This window comes from Salmo salar, chromosome ssa14 (genome assembly GCF_905237065.1).
Source record: "Salmo salar chromosome ssa14, Ssal_v3.1, whole genome shotgun sequence".
NCBI classification, from domain to species: domain Eukaryota; kingdom Metazoa; phylum Chordata; class Actinopteri; order Salmoniformes; family Salmonidae; genus Salmo; species Salmo salar.
The window spans coordinates 87,981,670-88,001,444 of record NC_059455.1 but is presented as its reverse complement, the minus strand read 5'-3'; the positions used below and the strand labels follow the sequence as shown (position 1 = coordinate 88,001,444).

General features: G+C 42.4%; 1 protein-coding gene across 2 annotated transcripts in view; it reads left to right on the top strand.

Annotated features, from left to right (window-relative positions):
- Positions 1-19,775, top strand: part of LOC106592038 (adhesion G protein-coupled receptor B2) — a 430,312-nt gene that overhangs the window by 230,018 nt on the left and 180,519 nt on the right. Inside the window, exon 5 of one of the 2 annotated variants that reach the window (XM_045694922.1) lies at positions 17,038-17,199. The exons of the other annotated variant lie outside the window; for it this stretch is intronic. Coding sequence (XP_045550878.1) covers positions 17,038-17,199 — 162 coding nt within the window. The remainder of the gene's footprint in view (positions 1-17,037; positions 17,200-19,775) is intronic. 2 annotated transcript variants of the gene reach the window in all.

Genomic DNA, 19,775 nt, shown 5'->3' with positions numbered 1-19,775 from the left:
CACACCCAAACACACGGACACTTAGAGGCTCTCCGCTCCCTGCTCTCCTCACACCCAAACACACAGAGGCTCTCCGCTCCCTGCTCTCCTCACACCCAAACACACAGACACTTAGAGGCTCTCTGCTCCCTGCTCTCCTCACACCCAAACACACAGAGGCTCTCCGCTCCCTGTTCTCCTCACACACAAACACACAGACACTTAGCGGCTCTCCGCTCCCTGCTCTCCTCACACCCAAACACACGGACACTTAGAGGCTCTCTGCTCCCTGCTCTCCTCACACCCAAACACACGGACACTTAGAGGCTCTCCGCTCCCTGCTCTCCTCACACCCAAACACACAGAGGCTCTCCGCACCCTGCTCTCCTCACACACAAACACAGACACTTAGAGGCTCTCCGCTCCCTGCTCTCCTCACACCCAAACACACGGACACTTAGAGGCTCTCCGCTCCCTGCTCTCCTCACACCCAAACACTCAGACACTTAGAGGCTCTCTGCTCCCTGCTCTCCTCACACCCAAACACACAGACGCTCTCCGCTCCCTGCTCTCCTCACACACAAACACACAGACACTTAGCGGCTCTCCGCTCCCTGCTCTCCTCACACCCAAACAAACACACAGACACTTAGAGGCTCTCTGCTCCCTGCTCTCCTCACACCCAAACACACGGACACTTAGAGGCTCTCCGCTCCCTGCTCTCCTCACAACCAAACACATGGACACTTAGAGGCTCTCCGCTCCCTGTTCTCCTCACACCCAAACACACAGACACTTAGAGGCTCTCCGCTCCCTGCTCTCCTCACACCCAAACACACAGAGGCTCTCCGCACCCTGCTCTCCTCACACACAAACACAGACACTTAGAGGCTCTCCGCTCCCTTCTCTCCTCACACCCAAACACACGGACACTTAGAGGCTCTCCGCTCCCTGCTCTCCTCACACCCAAACACACGGACACTTAGAGGCTCTCCGCTCCCTGTTCTCCTCACACCCAAACACACAGAGGCTCTCCGCACCCTGCTCTCCTCACACACAAACACAGACACTTAGAGGCTCTCCGCTCCCTGCTCTCCTCACACCCAAACACACGGACACTTAGAGGCTCTCCGCTCCCTGCTCTCCTCACACCCAAACACACGGACACTTAGAGGCTCTCCGCTCCCTGCTCTCCTTACACACAAACACAGACACTTAGAGGCTCTCCGCTCCCTGCTCTCCTCACACACAAACACACGGACACTTAGAGGCTCTCCGCTCCCTGCTCTCCTCACACCCAAACACTCAGACACTTAGAGGCTCTCCGCTCCCTGCTCTCCTCACACCCAAACACTCAGACACTTAGAGGCTCTCTGCTCCCTGCTCTCCTCACACCCAAACACACAGACACTTAGACGCCCATAAGTCACACACAGAAAGACACATGTGCAAGTATGTTAGCACGAGCACATATTGACACACATTATCCACACACACACACACCAATGTTTCTGACTCGTTAGTGCTACATGATCTCTCCATATGTGATGTTAATGTAAGGAGGTGAATTATTAATATGTGTAGGTTAATGTAATTCACTAGCATGCAGTCAAACTGGATCACAAGTGAACACACACACACACACACACACACACACACACACACACACACACACACACACACACACACACACACACACACACACACACACACACAGTGTTGTAGTTGAATAATGTACTACTCTGTTCATATCATTCTCCATGCGTTGCCATGCATGTTTCCTGATTTAGCTCACACACACATACACATGCACGCACGTACAGCCAAGAATGTTTACATACACCTTAGCCAAATACATTTAAACTCAGTTTAATTTAATCCTAGTAAAAATTCCCTGTCTTAGTTCAGTTAGGATCACCACTTTATTTTAAGAATGTGAAATGTCAGAATAATAGTCGAGAGAATGGTTTATTTCAGCTTTTATTTCTTTCATCACATTCCCAGTGGGTCAGAAGTTTACATACACTCAATTAGTATTTGGTAGCATTGCCTTTAAATTGTTTAACTTGGGTCAAACGTTTCGGGTAGCCTTCCACAAGCTTCCCACAATAAGTTGTGTGAATTTTGGCCCATTCCTCCTGACAGAGCTGGTGTAACTGAGTCAGGTTTGTAGGCCTCCTTGCTCGCACACGCTTTTTCAGTTCTGCCCACAATTTTTCAATGGAATGAGGTCAGGGCTTTGTGATGGCCACTCCAATACCTTGACTTTGTTGTCCTTAAGCCATTTTGCCACAACTTTGGAAGTATGCTTGGGGTCATTGTCCATTTGGAAGACCCATTTGCGACCAAGCTTTAATTTCCTGACTGATGTCTTGAGATGTTGCTTCAATATATCCATGTACTTTTCCTACCTCATGATGCCATCTATTTTGTGAAGTGCACCAGTCCGTCCTGCAGCAAAGCACCCCCACAACATGATGCTCCCACCCCATGCTTAACGGTTGGGATGGTGTTCTTCGGCTTTCAAGCGTCCCCCTTCTTCCTCCAAACATAACGATGGTCATTATGACCAAACAGTTCTATATTTGTTTCATCAGACCAGAGGACATTTCTCCAAAAAGTACGGTCTTTGTCCCCATGTGCAGTTGCAAACCGTAGTCTTTTTTTTTTATGGCGGTTTTGGAGCAGTGGCTTCTTCCTTGCTGAGCGGCCTTTCAGGTTATGTCGATATAGGACTCGTTTTACTGTGGATATAGATAATTTTGTACCTGTTTCCTCCAGCATCTTCACAAGGTCCTTTGCTGTTGTTCTGGGATTGATTTGCATTTTTCACACCAAAGTACATTCATCTCTAGGAGACAGAACGCGTCTCCTTCCTGAGCGGTATGACGGCTGCGTGATCCCATGGTGTTTGTACTTAAGTACTATTGTTTGTACAGATGAATATGGTACCTTCAGGCATTTGGAAATTGCTCCCAAGGATGAACCAGACTTGTGGCTTTCTACAGTTTATTTTCTGAGGTCTTGGCTGATTTATTTTGATTTTCCCATGATGTCAAGCAAAGAGGCACTGAGTTTGAAGGTAGGCCTTGAAATACATCTACAGGTACACCTCCAATTGACTGAAATGATGTCAATGAGCCTATCAGAAGCTTCTAAAGCCATGACATAATTTTCTGGAATTTTCCAAGCTGTTTAAAGGCACAGTCAACTTAGTGTATGTCAACTTCTGACCCACTGGAATTGTGATACAGTGAATTATAAGTGAAACTATCTGTCTGTAAACAATTGTTGGAAAAATGACTAGTGTCATGCACAAAGTAGATGTCCTAACCGACTTGCCAAAACTATTGTTTGTTAACAAGAAATTTGTGGAGTGATTGAAAAATGAGTTTTAATGAATCCAACCTAAGTGTATGTAAACTTCCAACTTCAAATGTAGCTTATGAAACCCTATCAAAATGAAACCTAGAAGAAAAATATAATCTAGGTTGACAAGACTCTCTTCTACCAATGGATATATCCTTTTTTGAAGGAATAGAGGGATCGACAGTATACAATATTGCCAGTGCTGTCAGTTTACAAGTTCTTGAGGTAGATAAGCGATCGATCGTGAGAGAAAGTGAACCTGTGTCTGTGTTTGTTTGTGTTACTGTAAGAAGGGCCGTCTGCCATCTCGAGATGTCCAAATTGATCGTTATCATGGTGGTGAGCATAGGTCTGTGCATTGTCTGTGTGTGTGTGTGTGTGTGTGTGTGTGTGTGTGTGTGTGTGTGTGTGTGTGTGTGTGTGTGTGTGTGTGTGTGTGTGTGTGTGTGTGTGTGTGTGTGTGTGTGTGTGTGTGTGTGTGTGTGTGTGTGTGTGTGTGTCGTGTTCTTTTGCCAACATGTTTCTTCATACAGCTACTGGGCTTTCTGCATTGTTTCGTTTTTTTCTCTTATATGACCCATGGCCTTGCTTTTTCTCGTTGCCATGGTTACGTGTTCTCTGGGTACATTTACATATGCATAAGCTCTGGTTTTATGTGTCAGAGAAATACACCAGGCTATTTGTGTGTGTGTGTGTGTGTGTGTGTGTGTGTGTGTGTGTGTGTGTGTGTGTGTGTGTGTGTGTGTGTGTGTGTGTGTGTGTGTGTGTGTGTGTGTGTGTGTGTGTGTGTGTGTGTGTGTGTGTGTGTGTGTGTGTGTGTGTGTGTGTGTGTGTGTGTGCGTGTGTGTGCGTGTGCGTGCGTGTCTCTGGATAGTATTTCACTTCCTTGGTTTGCGCAGTGATCAATGATGTTCCGGGCTAGTGGGGTAAATTCTCTATTGGACCAATAGATGCTGCTACAGTGTAATAACCCTCACTTTACCCCAGTATTTTTACCCTGATGTTAACTCCTATGGAGGTCCCCATACTCTCGTCCTGGAAACTGTCTGCGTGTGTTTCCCTGCGTGCGCGTTGTGTGTGTGTGTGGTACAGTGGTTTTGAGCACCTACGCACCTACTCTACCATGACATCTAACCTCTATGGATGTTTGGTTGCCTACACAGTCTGACAGAACTTGAATGCTTTCTTTTGTCTGTTCAGTTTATAATATCTGTCTGTGTGCCAATCCCACTCTCTCTCTTCTCTCATTTCTAGATCTCATACCTTTATCTCCTCTATAATATCTTCTTACAGAATCACACGCTGCTTTATTGGCATGGAATACATCCTTTCTAACACTCTCTCTGTCCTACTCGCTCCAAAGCCTGTTCATAGCTTTAGCTCTAGTAATTGATTGGATTTTCCACTGCTCTCTCTTCAAGATGATCCTAGTGCATATGAGCGAGCCCGATTCCTTTAAGATGAATAAACCAAGTATAGAGCCCTCGGATCATCACTTTAGTCTGAGAAGTTTGCTGAAGTTTGTGCAGCTCAATATTTCTTCATCCTATCTCGGGATGGAGTTAGTTGATTATATAAAAAAGCAGTGATCATATAAACTCTGTATCTATGTGACATTTGGCTGTCTTAGAGGATGATTACAACCAACTGTTTGGCTGGTTTCCATGGCTAAACACACTATGCTGATATCAGTGGAATGGCTGGATTGGAGAACGTGGATGCCATTCCATTCACTCCATTCCGGCCATTATTATGAGCCGTCCTCCCCTCAGCAGCCTCCACTGGCTGATATTCATGTTGTCAAAAAAGTATTTCTCTCCCTTCTCTCTATCCTCATCTCCCTCCCTCCCTCCTCATCTCTCTCTCTCTTTCTCTCTCTCTCTCCCTCTATTGTTATCCTGTCTAATCTATCTCTTTTTCTTTTTCTAATTGTTGATTACATCAATAATCATCCTATTCATCTCACATTCCTCATCTCCTTACTCTCATCACCCTGCCCTACCCCTCCTCTCTCTCTCTCACTCTCTTGCTCATTCTCTCTATCTCTCTCTCCCTCTCTCTCTATCTATCTCTTTCTCCCTCTCTCCATCTCTCTCCCCCCTCTGTATCTCCTCTGAGCTTTGCTCTCTACAGCTGAGTTAGTTAATTATTCATCAGCATGTTTTATTCACACTCCAGCGTCCTTCCACCCTCAGCACGTACAGGGCCAGCTCCCTCTCTCTATCATTCTTTCTTTCTCTCCATCTCTTTCAACATCTCTCGCTCCAGCCTTGCTCAGCAAAGAGCCAGCTATCCAGATACATATATCTCCCTCTTGTTCTCTCTCTCTTACTCATCCTCTTTCTAGTTCTCTCTGTATCTCACTATCTCTCTGTTTCTCTCTCCCTTTCCCTCTACTACTCTCTTTCTTTTTATGTCTTTCAACATCCCTCCCTCCAGTCTTGCACTCATTTTCTTTGTCGATTCCATCTGTCTTTTAACAAAGTTTTCTCCCTACTCACTCCTCCAAAATCTCTGACTCATTCGACTGCAAATATCTTGATCCATCCCCCTTTCTCCATCTCTTTATTTTCATTCCACTCTTTCATTCATATTATCTTTTCCTTCGCTTCTGCATTTGTGTCCTCAAATGTCATATTCCTGCAATACAGTCCATTCATACTCTCTAATCCATGTCTTTGTTCCCCTGCTTCTCCCTCTCCTTCTCCTTCTCCCTCTCTATCTATCCTTCCATTAAAATCATCAAATCAAATCGTATTTTTCACATGCTTTGTAAACAACAGGTGTAGACTAACAGTGAAATGTCCTTCCCAACAATGCTGAGAGAAAAATAATAACAAGAGGAATAAATAAATACAAAATAATGAACAATAACTTGGCTATATAGACGGGGTACAAGTACCGAGTTGATGTGCAGGGGTATGAGGTAATTGAGGTATATATGTATGTAGGTAGTGGTAAAGTGACTATACAACAGGACAGATACTAAACAGTAACAGCAGTATACTGTAGGTAGGGGTAAAGGATAGATAATAGACAGTAACAGCAGTATACTGTAGGTAGGGGTAAAGGATAGATAATAGACAGTAACAGCAGTATACTGTAGGTAGGGGTAAAGGATAGATAATAGACAGTAACAGCAGTATACTGTAGGTAGGGGTAAAGGATAGATAATAGACAGTAACAGCAGTATACTGTAGGTAGGGGTAAAGGATAGATAATAGACAGTAACAGCAGTATACTGTAGGTAGGGGTAAAGGATAGATAATAGACAGTAACAGCAGTATACTGTAGGTAGGGGTAAAGGATAGATAATAGACAGTAACAGCAGTATACTGTAGGTAGGGGTAAAGGATAGATAATAGACAGTAACAGCAGTATACTGTAGGTAGGGGTAAAGGATAGATAATAGACAGTAACAGCAGTATACTGTAGGTAGGGGTAAAGGATAGATAATAGACAGTAACAGCAGTATACTGTAGGTAGGGGTAAAGGATAGATAATAGACAGTAACAGCAGTATACTGTAGGTAGGGGTAAAGGATAGATAACAGACAGTAACAGCAGTATACTGTAGGTAGGGGTAAAGGATAGATAATAGACAGTAACAGCAGTATACTGTAGGTAGGGGTAAAGGATAGATAATAGACAGTAACAGCAGTATACTGTAGGTAGGGGTAAAGGATAGATAACAGACAGTAACAGCAGTATACTGTAGGTAGGGGTAAAGGATAGATAATAGACAGTAACAGCAGTATACTGTAGGTAGGGGTAAAGGATAGATAATAGACAGTAACAGCAGTATACTGTAGGTAGGGGTAAAGGATAGATAATAGACAGTAACAGCAGTATACTGTAGGTAGGGGTAAAGGATAGATAATAGACAGTAACAGCAGTATACTGTAGGTAGGGGTAAAGGATAGATAATAGACAGTAACAGCAGTATACTGTAGGTAGGGGTAAAGGATAGATAATAGACAGTAACAGCAGTATACTGTAGGTAGGGGTAAAGGATAGATAATAGACAGTAACAGCAGTATACTGTAGGTAGGGGTAAAGGATAGATAATAGACAGTAACAGCAGTATACTGTAGGTAGGGGTAAAGGATAGATAATAGACAGTAACAGCAGTATACTGTAGGTAGGGGTAAAGGATAGATAATAGACAGTAACAGCAGTATACTGTAGGTAGGGGTAAAGGATAGATAGTAGACAGTAACAGCAGTATACTGTAGGTAGGGGTAAAGGATAGATAATAGACACTAACAGCAGTATACTGTAGGTAGGGGTAAAGGATAGATAACAGACAGTAACAGCAGTATACTGTAGGTAGGGGTAAAGGATAGATAATAGACAGTAACAGCAGTATACTGTAGGTAGGGGTAAAGGATAGATAATAGACAGTAACAGCAGTATACTGTAGGTAGGGGTAAAGGATAGATAACAGACAGTAACAGCAGTATACTGTAGGTAGGGGTAAAGGATAGATAATAGACAGTAACAGCAGTATACTGTAGGTAGGGGTAAAGTGAACTAGACGGATAGATAATAGACAGTAACAGCAGTATACTGTAGGTATGGGTAAAGGATAGATAATAGACAGTAACAGCAGTATACTGTAGGTAGGGGTAAAGGATAGATAATAGACAGTAACAGCAGTATACTGTAGGTAGGGGTAAAGGATAGATAATAGACAGTAACAGCAGTATACTGTAGGTAGGGGTAAAGGATAGATAATAGACAGTAACAGCAGTATACTGTAGGTAGGGGTAAAGGATAGATAATAGACAGTAACAGCAGTATACTGTAGGTAGGGGTAAAGGATAGATAATAGACAGTAACAGCAGTATACTGTAGGTAGGGGTAAAGGATAGATAATAGACAGTAACAGCAGTATACTGTAGGTAGGGGTAAAGGATAGATAATAGACAGTAACAGCAGTATACTGTAGGTAGGGGTAAAGGATAGATAATAGACAGTAACAGCAGTATACTGTAGGTAGGGGTAAAGGATAGATAATAGACAGTAACAGCAGTATACTGTAGGTAGGGGTAAAGGATAGATAATAGACAGTAACAGCAGTATACTGTAGGTAGGGGTAAAGTGACTATACAACGGATAGATAATAGACAGTAACAGCAGTATACTGTAGGTAGGGGTAAAGGATAGATAATAGACAGTAACAGCAGTATACTGTAGGTAGGGGTAAAGGATAGATAATAGACAGTAACAGCAGTATAGTGTAGGTAGGGGTAAAGGATAGATAATAGACAGTAACATCAGTATACTGTAGGTAGGGGTAAAGTGAACTAGACAACAGGATAGATAATAGACAGTAACAGCAGTATACTGTAGGTATGGGTAAAGGATAGATAATAGACAGTAACAGCAGTATACTGTAGGTAGGGGTAAAGGATAGATAATAGACAGTAACAACAGTATACTGTAGGTAGGGGTAAAGGATAGATAATAGACAGTAACAGCAGTATACTGTAGGTAGGGGTAAAGGATAGATAATAGACAGTAACAGCAGTATACTGTAGGTAGGGGTAAAGGATAGATAATAGACAGTAACAGCAGTATACTGTAGGTAGGGGTAAAGGATAGATAATAGACAGTAACAGCAGTATACTGTAGGTAGGGGTAAAGGATAGATAATAGACAGTAACAGCAGTATACTGTAGGTAGGGGTAAAGGATAGATAATAGACAGTAACAGCAGTATACTGTAGGTAGGGGTAAAGGATAGATAATAGACAGTAACAGCAGTATACTGTAGGTAGGGGTAAAGGATAGATAATAGACAGTAACATCAGTATACTGTAGGTAGGGGTAAAGGATAGATAATAGACAGTAACAGCAGTATACTGTAGGTAGGGGTAAAGGATAGATAATAGACAGTAACAGCAGTATACTGTAGGTAGGGGTAAAGGATAGATAATAGACAGTAACAGCAGTATACTGTAGGTAGGGGTAAAGGATAGATAATAGACAGTAACAGCAGTATACTGTAGGTAGGGGTAAAGGATAGATAATAGACAGTAACAGCAGTATACTGTAGGTAGGGGTAAAGGATAGATAATAGACAGTAACAGCAGTATACTGTAGGTAGGGGTAAAGGATAGATAATAGACAGTAACAGCAGTATACTGTAGGTAGGGGTAAAGGATAGATAATAGACAGTAACAGCAGTATACTGTAGGTAGGGGTAAAGGATAGATAATAGACAGTAACAGCAGTATACTGTAGGTAGGGGTAAAGGATAGATAATAGACAGTAACAGCAGTATACTGTAGGTAGGGGTAAAGGATAGATAATAGACAGTAACAGCAGTATACTGTAGGTAGGGGTAAAGGATAGATAGTAGACAGTAACAGCAGTATACTGTAGGTAGGGGTAAAGGATAGATAGTAGACAGTAGCAGCAGTATACTGTAGGTAGGGGTAAAGGATAGATAATAGACAGTAGCAGCAGTATACTGTAGGTAGGGGTAAAGGATAGATAACAGACAGTAACAGCAGTATACTGTAGGTAGGGGTAAAGGATAGATAATAGACAGTAACAGCAGTATACTGTAGGTAGGGGTAAAGGATAGATAATAGACAGTAACAGCAGTATACTGTAGGTATGGGTAAAGGATAGATAACAGACAGTAACAGCAGTATACTGTAGGTAGGGGTAAAGGATAGATAATAGACAGTAACAGCAGTATACTGTAGGTAGGGGTAAAGGATAGATAATAGACAGTAACAGCAGTATACTGTAGGTATGGGTAAAGGATAGATAATAGACAGTAACAGCAGTATACTGTAGGTAGGGGTAAAGGATAGATAATAGACAGTAACAGCAGTATACTGTAGGTAGGGGTAAAGGATAGATAATAGACAGTAACAGCAGTATACTGTAGGTAGGGGTAAAGGATAGATAATAGACAGTAACAGCAGTATACTGTAGGTAGGGGTAAAGGATAGATAATAGACAGTAACAGCAGTATACTGTAGGTAGGGGTAAAGGATAGATAATAGACAGTAACAGCAGTATACTGTAGGTAGGGGTAAAGGATAGATAATAGACAGTAACAGCAGTATACTGTAGGTAGGGGTAAAGGATAGATAATAGACAGTAACAGCAGTATACTGTAGGTAGGGGTAAAGGATAGATAATAGACAGTAACAGCAGTATACTGTAGGTAGGGGTAAAGGATAGATAATAGACAGTAACAGCAGTATACTGTAGGTAGGGGTAAAGGATAGATAATAGACAGTAACAGCAGTATACTGTAGGTAGGGGTAAAGTGACTATACAACAGGATAGATAATAGACAGTAACAGCAGTATACTGTAGGTAGGGGTAAAGGATAGATAATAGACAGTAACAGCAGTATACTGTAGGTAGGGGTAAAGGATAGATAATAGACAGTAACAGCAGTATAGTGTAGGTAGGGGTAAAGGATAGATAATAGACAGTAACATCAGTATACTGTAGGTAGGGGTAAAGTGAACTAGACAACAGGATAGATAATAGACAGTAACAGCAGTATACTGTAGGTATGGGTAAAGGATAGATAATAGACAGTAACAGCAGTATACTGTAGGTAGGGGTAAAGGATAGATAATAGACAGTAACAACAGTATACTGTAGGTAGGGGTAAAGGATAGATAATAGACAGTAACAGCAGTATACTGTAGGTAGGGGTAAAGGATAGATAATAGACAGTAACAGCAGTATACTGTAGGTAGGGGTAAAGGATAGATAATAGACAGTAACAGCAGTATACTGTAGGTAGGGGTAAAGGATAGATAATAGACAGTAACAGCAGTATACTGTAGGTAGGGGTAAAGGATAGATAATAGACAGTAACAGCAGTATACTGTAGGTAGGGGTAAAGGATAGATAATAGACAGTAACAGCAGTATACTGTAGGTAGGGGTAAAGGATAGATAATAGACAGTAACAGCAGTATACTGTAGGTAGGGGTAAAGGATAGATAATAGACAGTAACATCAGTATACTGTAGGTAGGGGTAAAGTGAACTAGACAACAGGATAGATAATAGACAGTAACAGCAGTATACTGTAGGTATGGGTAAAGGATAGATAATAGACAGTAACAGCAGTATACTGTAGGTAGGGGTAAAGGATAGATAATAGACAGTAACAACAGTATACTGTAGGTAGGGGTAAAGGATAGATAATAGACAGTAACAGCAGTATACTGTAGGTAGGGGTAAAGGATAGATAATAGACAGTAACAGCAGTATACTGTAGGTAGGGGTAAAGGATAGATAATAGACAGTAACAGCAGTATACTGTAGGTAGGGGTAAAGGATAGATAATAGACAGTAACAGCAGTATACTGTAGGTAGGGGTAAAGGATAGATAATAGACAGTAACAGCAGTATACTGTAGGTAGGGGTAAAGGATAGATAATAGACAGTAACAGCAGTATACTGTAGGTAGGGGTAAAGGATAGATAATAGACAGTAACAGCAGTATACTGTAGGTAGGGGTAAAGGATAGATAATAGACAGTAACAGCAGTATACTGTAGGTAGGGGTAAAGGATAGATAATAGACAGTAACAGCAGTATACTGTAGGTAGGGGTAAAGGATAGATAATAGACAGTAACAGCAGTATACTGTAGGTAGGGGTAAAGGATAGATAATAGACAGTAACATCAGTATACTGTAGGTAGGGGTAAAGTGAACTAGACAACAGGATAGATAATAGACAGTAACAGCAGTATACTGTAGGTATGGGTAAAGGATAGATAATAGACAGTAACAGCAGTATACTGTAGGTAGTGGTAAAGGATAGATAATAGACAGTAACAGCAGTATACTGTAGGTAGGGGTAAAGGATAGATAATAGACAGTAACAGCAGTATACTGTAGGTAGGGGTAAAGGATAGATAATAGACAGTAACAGCAGTATACTGTAGGTAGGGGTAAAGTGACTATCAGGATAGATAATAGACAGTAACAGCAGTATACTGTAGGTAGGGGTAAAGGATAGATAATAGACAGTAACAGCAGTATACTGTAGGTAGGGGTAAAGGATAGATAATAGACAGTAACAGCAGTATACTGTAGGTAGGGGTAAAGGATAGATAATAGACAGTAACAGCAGTATACTGTAGGTAGGGGTAAAGGATAGATAATAGACAGTAACAGCAGTATACTGTAGGTAGGGGTAAAGGATAGATAATAGACAGTAACAGCAGTATACTGTAGGTAGGGGTAAAGGATAGATAATAGACAGTAACAGCAGTATACAGTAGGTAGGGGTAAAGTGACTAGACAGCAGAATAGATAATAGACAGTAACAGGCGCATATGTTATGAGTCAAAGGAGTTAGTGCAAAAAGGGTCAATACAGATAGTTAAATAGTTAACCAATAGCTACCCAGACTAACTCTTTAACAGCCTTATGGTATGGGGGTAGAAACTGTTCAGGGTCCTGTTGGTTCCAGACTTGGTGCATCAGTACCGCTTGCCGTAAGATAGCAGAGGGAACAGTCTATGACTTGGGTGGCCGGAATCTTTGACAATTTTTAGTGCCTTCCTCTGACACCGCCTGGTATAGAGGTCCTGGATGGCAGGGAGCTCAGCCCCAGTACTTGGCCAAATGCATTGCCCTCTGTAGCACCTTGAGGTTGGATGCCAAGTGGTTGCCATACCAAACAGTGATGCAGCCAGTCAAGGTGCTTTTAAAGGTGCAGCTGTATAACTTTTTGAGGATCTGAGGGTCCATGCCAAATCTTTTCAGCCTTCTGAGGGGGAAAAGGTGTTTGGTCGTGCGTTCTTCACGACTGTGTTGGTATGTGTGGACCAGAATAATTCCTTAGTGATGTGGACACAGAGGAACTTGAAGCTCTCGACCCGCTCCACTGCAGCCCCATCGATGTGGATGGGGGCGTGCTCGGCCCTCCGTTTCCTATAGTCCACGATCAGCTCTTTTGTCTTGCTGACATGGAGGGAGAGGTTGTACACCTGGCATCACACTTCCAGGCCACTGACATCCTCCCTGTAGGCTGTCATTGGTGATCAGGCCATCCATCACCGTGTCATCAGCAAACTTAATGATGGTGATGGAGTCGTGCTCGTCCACCCAGTCGTGGGTGAAAACTCGTGGCGGCTGGTAATCTGTGAGAGTTTGCCCTGCCACATCCGACGAGCATCAGAGCCAGCTTAGTAGGATTTGATTTTACTCCTGTATTGACGTTTTGAATGTTTGATGGCTCGTCAGAGGTTGTAGTGAGATTTCTTGTAAGCTTCCGGATTAGTGTCCCGCTCCTTGAAAGTGGCAGCTCTAGCCATTAGCTCAGTGCGGATGTTGCCTGTAATCCATGGCTTCTGGATGGGATGTGTACGTACGGTCAGGGGGACGTGTATTTGTGTATTTGTGTGTATAAGGTAGTTGTTGTGAATTTGTTAGATTACTTGTTAGATATTACTGCATAGTCGGAACTAGAAGCACAAGCATTTCGCTACACTCGCATTAACATCTGCTAACCATGTGTATGTGACCAATAAAATTTGATTTGATTTTAAGTTTTCGATGTACTTATTAATGAAGATGTGACTGATGTGGTAAACTCCTCAATCTTATTGGATGTATCCCGGTCTGTGTTAGCAAAATAGTTCCTGTAGCATAGCATCCACTTCATCGGACCACTTCCGCATTGACCACGTCACTTGTACTTCCTGTTTGAGTTTTTACTTGTAAGCAAGAATCAGGAGGATAGAGTTATGGTCAGATTTGCCAAATGGAGGCCGAGGGAGAGCTTTCTATGCGTCTCTGTGTGTGGAGTTAAGGTGATCTAGATGTTTTTTTTGCCTCTATTTGCACAGGTGACGTGCTGGTAAAAAGTAGATTAGACGCTGCTTTAAAATCCCCGGCCACTAGGAGCGCCGCCTCTGGATGTGCATTTTCTTGTTGGCTTATGGCCCTATACAGCTCATTGAGTGCTGTCTTAGTGCCAGCATGGGTTTGCGGTGGTGAATAGGGATTCCGCACCAGCTGTTGTTAACAAAGAGACACTCATCTCCCCCTGAACTTTACCTGAAGCTGCCGTTCGGTTTTAAAACCTCTTAAGATGCTTTTTTTGCCTAAAATGACATACTCAAATCTAACTGCCTGTAGTTCAGGACCTGAAGTAAGGATATGCATATTCTTGATACCATTTGAAAAGGAAACACTTTGAAGTTTGTGGAAATGTGAAATGAATGTAGGAGAATATAACACATTAGATCTGGTAAAAGATAATACAAATTTAAAAAAAAAACATTTTTGAAGTGCAAGAGAAAGGCCACAATGTATTATTCCAGTTTAGGCGCAATTTAGATTTTGGCCACCAAATGGCAGCAGTGTATGTGCAAAGTTTTAGACTGATCCAATGAATTCTGCCCACATGTGCCTAATTGGTTTATTGATACATTTGCAAGTTCATAACTGTGCACTTTCCTCAAACAATAGCATGGTATTCTTTCACTGTAATAGCTTAGTTAGATTAACAAGGATTTAAGCTTTCTGCCCATATCAGATATTTCTATGTCCTGGGAAATGTTCTTGTTACTTACAACCTCATGCTAGTCACATTAGCACACGTCAGCTCAACAGTCCCGTGGAAGGGGGGAGTCACGGATCCTGTAGAGGTTAACGATGTATAGAAAAAACAGCTAGATTTATATTATCCATGTCCTTGTGCAGCCACGACTCCAAGTAACATAGAATATTATATTTCTTCAGGTCCCGTTGATAGGAGAGTCTCGAACGGAGCTCGTCCAGTTTGTTCGCCAATAGAACAAAGGGTAGAGGCAGTTTATTTACTCACCAACATAGTCTTGTCATGGAGCCTGCCTCTCTCCGGGGATTAGGGCCTGGTCCGGGAGGAGCAGTACATCCACAACTGACGACTCGTTAAAGTAGAAATCTTCATCCAAATTAAGGTTAGTGATCGCTGTTCTGATGTAGTGATCGCTTTTCTGATGTAGTGATCGCTGTTCTGATGTAGTGATCGCTTTTCTGATGTAGTGATCGCTGTTCTGATGTAGTGATCGCTGTTCTGATGTAGTGATCGCTGTTCTGATGTAGTGATCGCTGTTCTGATGTAGTGATCGCTGTTCTGATGTAGTGATCGCTGTTCTGATGTAGTGATCGCTGTTCTGATGTCCAGAAGCCGTTTTCGGTCATTCCTCGCGCTTATTCTCTCCCTGTAATTATTTCTCCCTCCGTTCTTAACAACTGGACTGCTTACAGTGATCTGTATGTGTGTGCTTCTGTGCACACACACACACTATGTCTGTTGGTCTATTGCCTGTGGGCATGTGGTGTCATATGTGTGCCAACACATGCATGTCTGTTTATTTCTCTTACTGGTTGGCTGTGTATTGCGGTAGGTATGCTGCTGTGCTGTGTTCCTCCACAATGTGCTGTTCTGGTTCCTCAGCACTTCACCCCCAGCATGCAATATCTCACCACTGTCACACCACTGACTTCCACTTCCATGAATAGTTGAATAGAGGACTCAATTGCCACAAAGCCCATTTTAGACGATTTCAAAGAGGAGCCCTCTTTCCAACTCTATGGTCCCACTTCACAAAGGACTTTGCTCCTAGACACTGATCTCAGGTCAGTTGTATTATGCATCCTATTGGCAAAGGATTTGGAATGGTAACCTGATCCTAGATCTGTGTCCATTAAGCAGCTTCTACAAGAGAACAAGAGAGCTTCCTCTCAAAAACCAGGGCACCGTTTTCACAACACTGATCTAGGATCAGTTTAACCTCTTATTCATTGTGCTGTAGAAGATAACACCGATCCTAGATCAGTATTCCTATTTTGAAAGGCTTTATGAATACTAGCCCAGGCTCTTATTTCATATCTTTTAAGATGTTTATTTAGAGATATATAGTAGAAGGCATCACACCATTTTAATGAACAAGTTGATACATTTTTATCATACTGCTGATCAGAGTCTGATAGTGCTGTGCCCTCAGTATTACATTTTAATGACCAAGAAGTATGGGGTAATCAATATGAAATGTATTTTATGATCATGTCATACTTACTGTGCATAAATCCATGAAATCAGATGTCTTTTTTATGTTCATTTCCTAACCTGACTTTCTCATATGCCATTAATTCTCTAACAACAGGGTTTCCTTCAAGAGGGTGCAAAATACTGAACGTTGCCGATAGAAGTACTGTACCATGGATAGAGCTGACACGATTCCTCACACTCTGTATGATTGGCTTGTCTGTTCTACATATTATATTTCTATCTGAATGCACTTCAATGTTGTGCCCTACTGAACGCATCCCAGTCCATCCAAACAGCTGGAGGTGGAGGCGGAGCTTCTGGTTTTGGAGTAGCTTGGGGTGTGTTCTTTCCTGGTTTGTACTATATGGAGAGGTGGCGAGGGCGAGGTGTGCTATCTGTTGGTTATTTTGAGAGGTGTGCTAGTGTTTATTTACTCACTTTCTTTCTCATCCTCTAACCCCCTTTGCTGACAGGAGTTATGATCCCGCCTCCAGGCTCACACTCTCCAACCCTATTGGTTGTGTCAGGAAGTCACTCCCCTTTGTTCATTGTCTAGTCTCGTTGTGTATGACAGCTTGACCCGCCTCCTATCTCTCATTCGCTCATCCCAATTGGCTGTGTGTGCCTGTCTGACTCTGGGTGTTACAGTGCATGGGCTGTGGGAGGAGTGGTCGTCATGGAGCCTGTGTTCTGTCACGTGTGGGCGGGGCTCCAGGACCCGAACCAGAAACTGTGAGAGCGGAGGAGGGGCCAAGCTCTGTGGAGGGCCTGAGAAACAGACAAAACTCTGCAACATAGCAGTTTGTCCCGGTTAGTACCATCTCATGTACATATACACCTCTATCTGTCTGTCTGTCTATCTCTCTGTCTATCCATCAGTCTGTCCCTCTGTTTCTCCTTTTGTGGAAGCCTGAGATCTAGACCAAACTCTGCAACATAATATTTATTATCTTATACAGTACCATCTCATGTACAGAGCATTCGGAAAGTATTCAAACCTCTTGACTTTTTCCACATTTTGTTACGTTACAGCCTTATTCTAAAATTGATTAAATGAAAATGTTTCCTCATCAATCTACACACAATACCCCATAATGACAAAGTAAAAACAGGTTTTTAGAATTTTGAACAGAAATACCCGATTTACATAAGTTTTCAAGCCCTTTGCTATGAGACTCCAAATTGAGCTCAGGTGTATTCTGTTTCCATTTATCATCCTTGAGATGTTTTTACAACTTGATTGGAGTCCACCTGTGGTAAATTGAATTGATTGGATTTGGAAAGTCACACACCTGTCTATATAAGGTCCCACAGTTGACAGTGCATATCTGAGCAAAAACCAAGCCATAAAGTCGAATGAATTTTCCGTAAAGTTCCGAGACAGGATTGTGTCGAGGCACAGATCTGGGGAAGTGTACCAAAACATTTATGCAGCATTATAGTTCCCCAGGAATACAGTGGCCTCCATCATTCTTAAATGTAAGACGTTTGGAACCACCAAGACTCTTCCTAGAGCTGGACGTCCGGCCAATTTGAGCAATCGGAGGAGAAGGGCCTTGGTCAGGGAGGTGACCAAGATCCGGATGGTCACTCTAACATAGCCTCAGAGTTCCTCTGTGGAGATGGGAGAACCTTCCAGAAGGACAACCATCTATTCAGCACTCCACCAATCAGAGTTTTACGGTAGAGTGGCCAGACGGAAGCCACTCCTCAGTAAAAGGCACATGACAGCCCGTTTGGAGTTTGCCAAAAGGCACCAACAGAGTCTCAGACCATGAAAAACAAGATTCTCTGGTCTGATGAAACCAAGATTGTTCACTTTGGCCTGAATGCCAAGTGTCACGTCTGGAGGAAAGCTGGCACCATCCCTACGGGGAAGCATGGTGGTGGCAGCATAATGCTGTGGGGATGTTTTTCAGTGGCAGAGACTGGGAGACTAGTCAGGATCGAGGGAAAGATGAACAGAGCAAAGTACAGAGAGATCCTTGATTAAAAACCTGCTCCAGAATGCTCAGGTCCTCAGCCTGGGGCGAAGGTTCATCTTCCTATACGACAATGACCGTAAGCACACAGCCAATACAACGCAGTGTCCTTGAGTGGCCCAGCCAGAGCCCGAACCCAATCGAACGGAGAGACCAGAAAATAGCTGTGCAGCTACGCTCCCCATCCAACCTGACAGAGCTTGAGAGGATCTGCAGAGAAGAATGGGAGAAACTCCCCAAATACAAGTGTTCCAAGTTTGTAACATCATACCCAAGAAGACTTGAGGCTGTAATTGCTGCCAAAGGTGCTTCAACAAAGTACTGAGTAAAGGGTCTGAATACTTATGTATAGGTAATATTTCAGTTATCATATATTTTTTATATTTGATAAAATAATGAAACATGTATTTTGCTTTGTCATTATGGGGTATTGTGTGTAGATTGATGTGGCGAAAAACTAATCCATTTTAGATTAACGCTGTAACGTAACAAAATGTGGAATTAGAAAAGGGGTCTGAAAACTTGTTGAATGCACTGTACACGCTATATACACCTCTGTCCTTCTCTCTCTTCCTCTCTCTTCCTCTCTCTCTCTTCTCTCTCTCTCTGTCGCTCTCACTCGCTCTCTCTTTCTCTCTCTCTTGCTCTCTCTCTCTTGCTCTCTCTCTCTCAATATAATTATCTCTCTCTCTCTGTCATCCCATATATCCATATCACTACTGTCATAGCACTCAAGTCTACATCTGTCCTCCCCTGTCCAGTCTTGTTCACTATGATCAGTCTAAAATCTCCATTGTTCTTCCGCTAGTCTGCATCCATCTCTCCTCTTAGGTCCCATAATAGAAACCTCAGTTTCAAACCTCTGCTTAGGTTTGGAATTTCTTTCATTTTTGTTCTTCTTTTTTTTCTTTAGTTCCCTCTCTTTTGGGTTACCACAGTGTTTGAGTCTCTTTGAGATTACCAATTACCCTGTCAAGAGGACGGATACATCGTTGTCTCTTTGAGATTACCTATTACCTTGTCAAGAGGAGTGATGAATCATTCTCTTTGAGATTACCTGTTACATTGTCAAGAGGAGTGATACATCATTGTTTCTTTGAAATTACCTGTTATCTTGTCAAGAGGAGTGATACATAATTGTCTCTTTGAGATGACCTATTACCTTATCAAGAGGATAATAAATCATTGTCTCTTTGAGATGACCTATTACCTTATCAAGAGGATAATAAATCATTGTCTCTTTGAGATGACCTATTACCTTATCAAGAGGATAATAAATCATTGTCTCTTTGAGATGACCTGTTACCTTGTTTGGCTACAGTCTTCTGCCTGACTACAGTCTACTGTGTTATTGTCTGGCTCCAGTCTATTGTCTGACTACAGTCTACTGTGTTATTGTCTGGC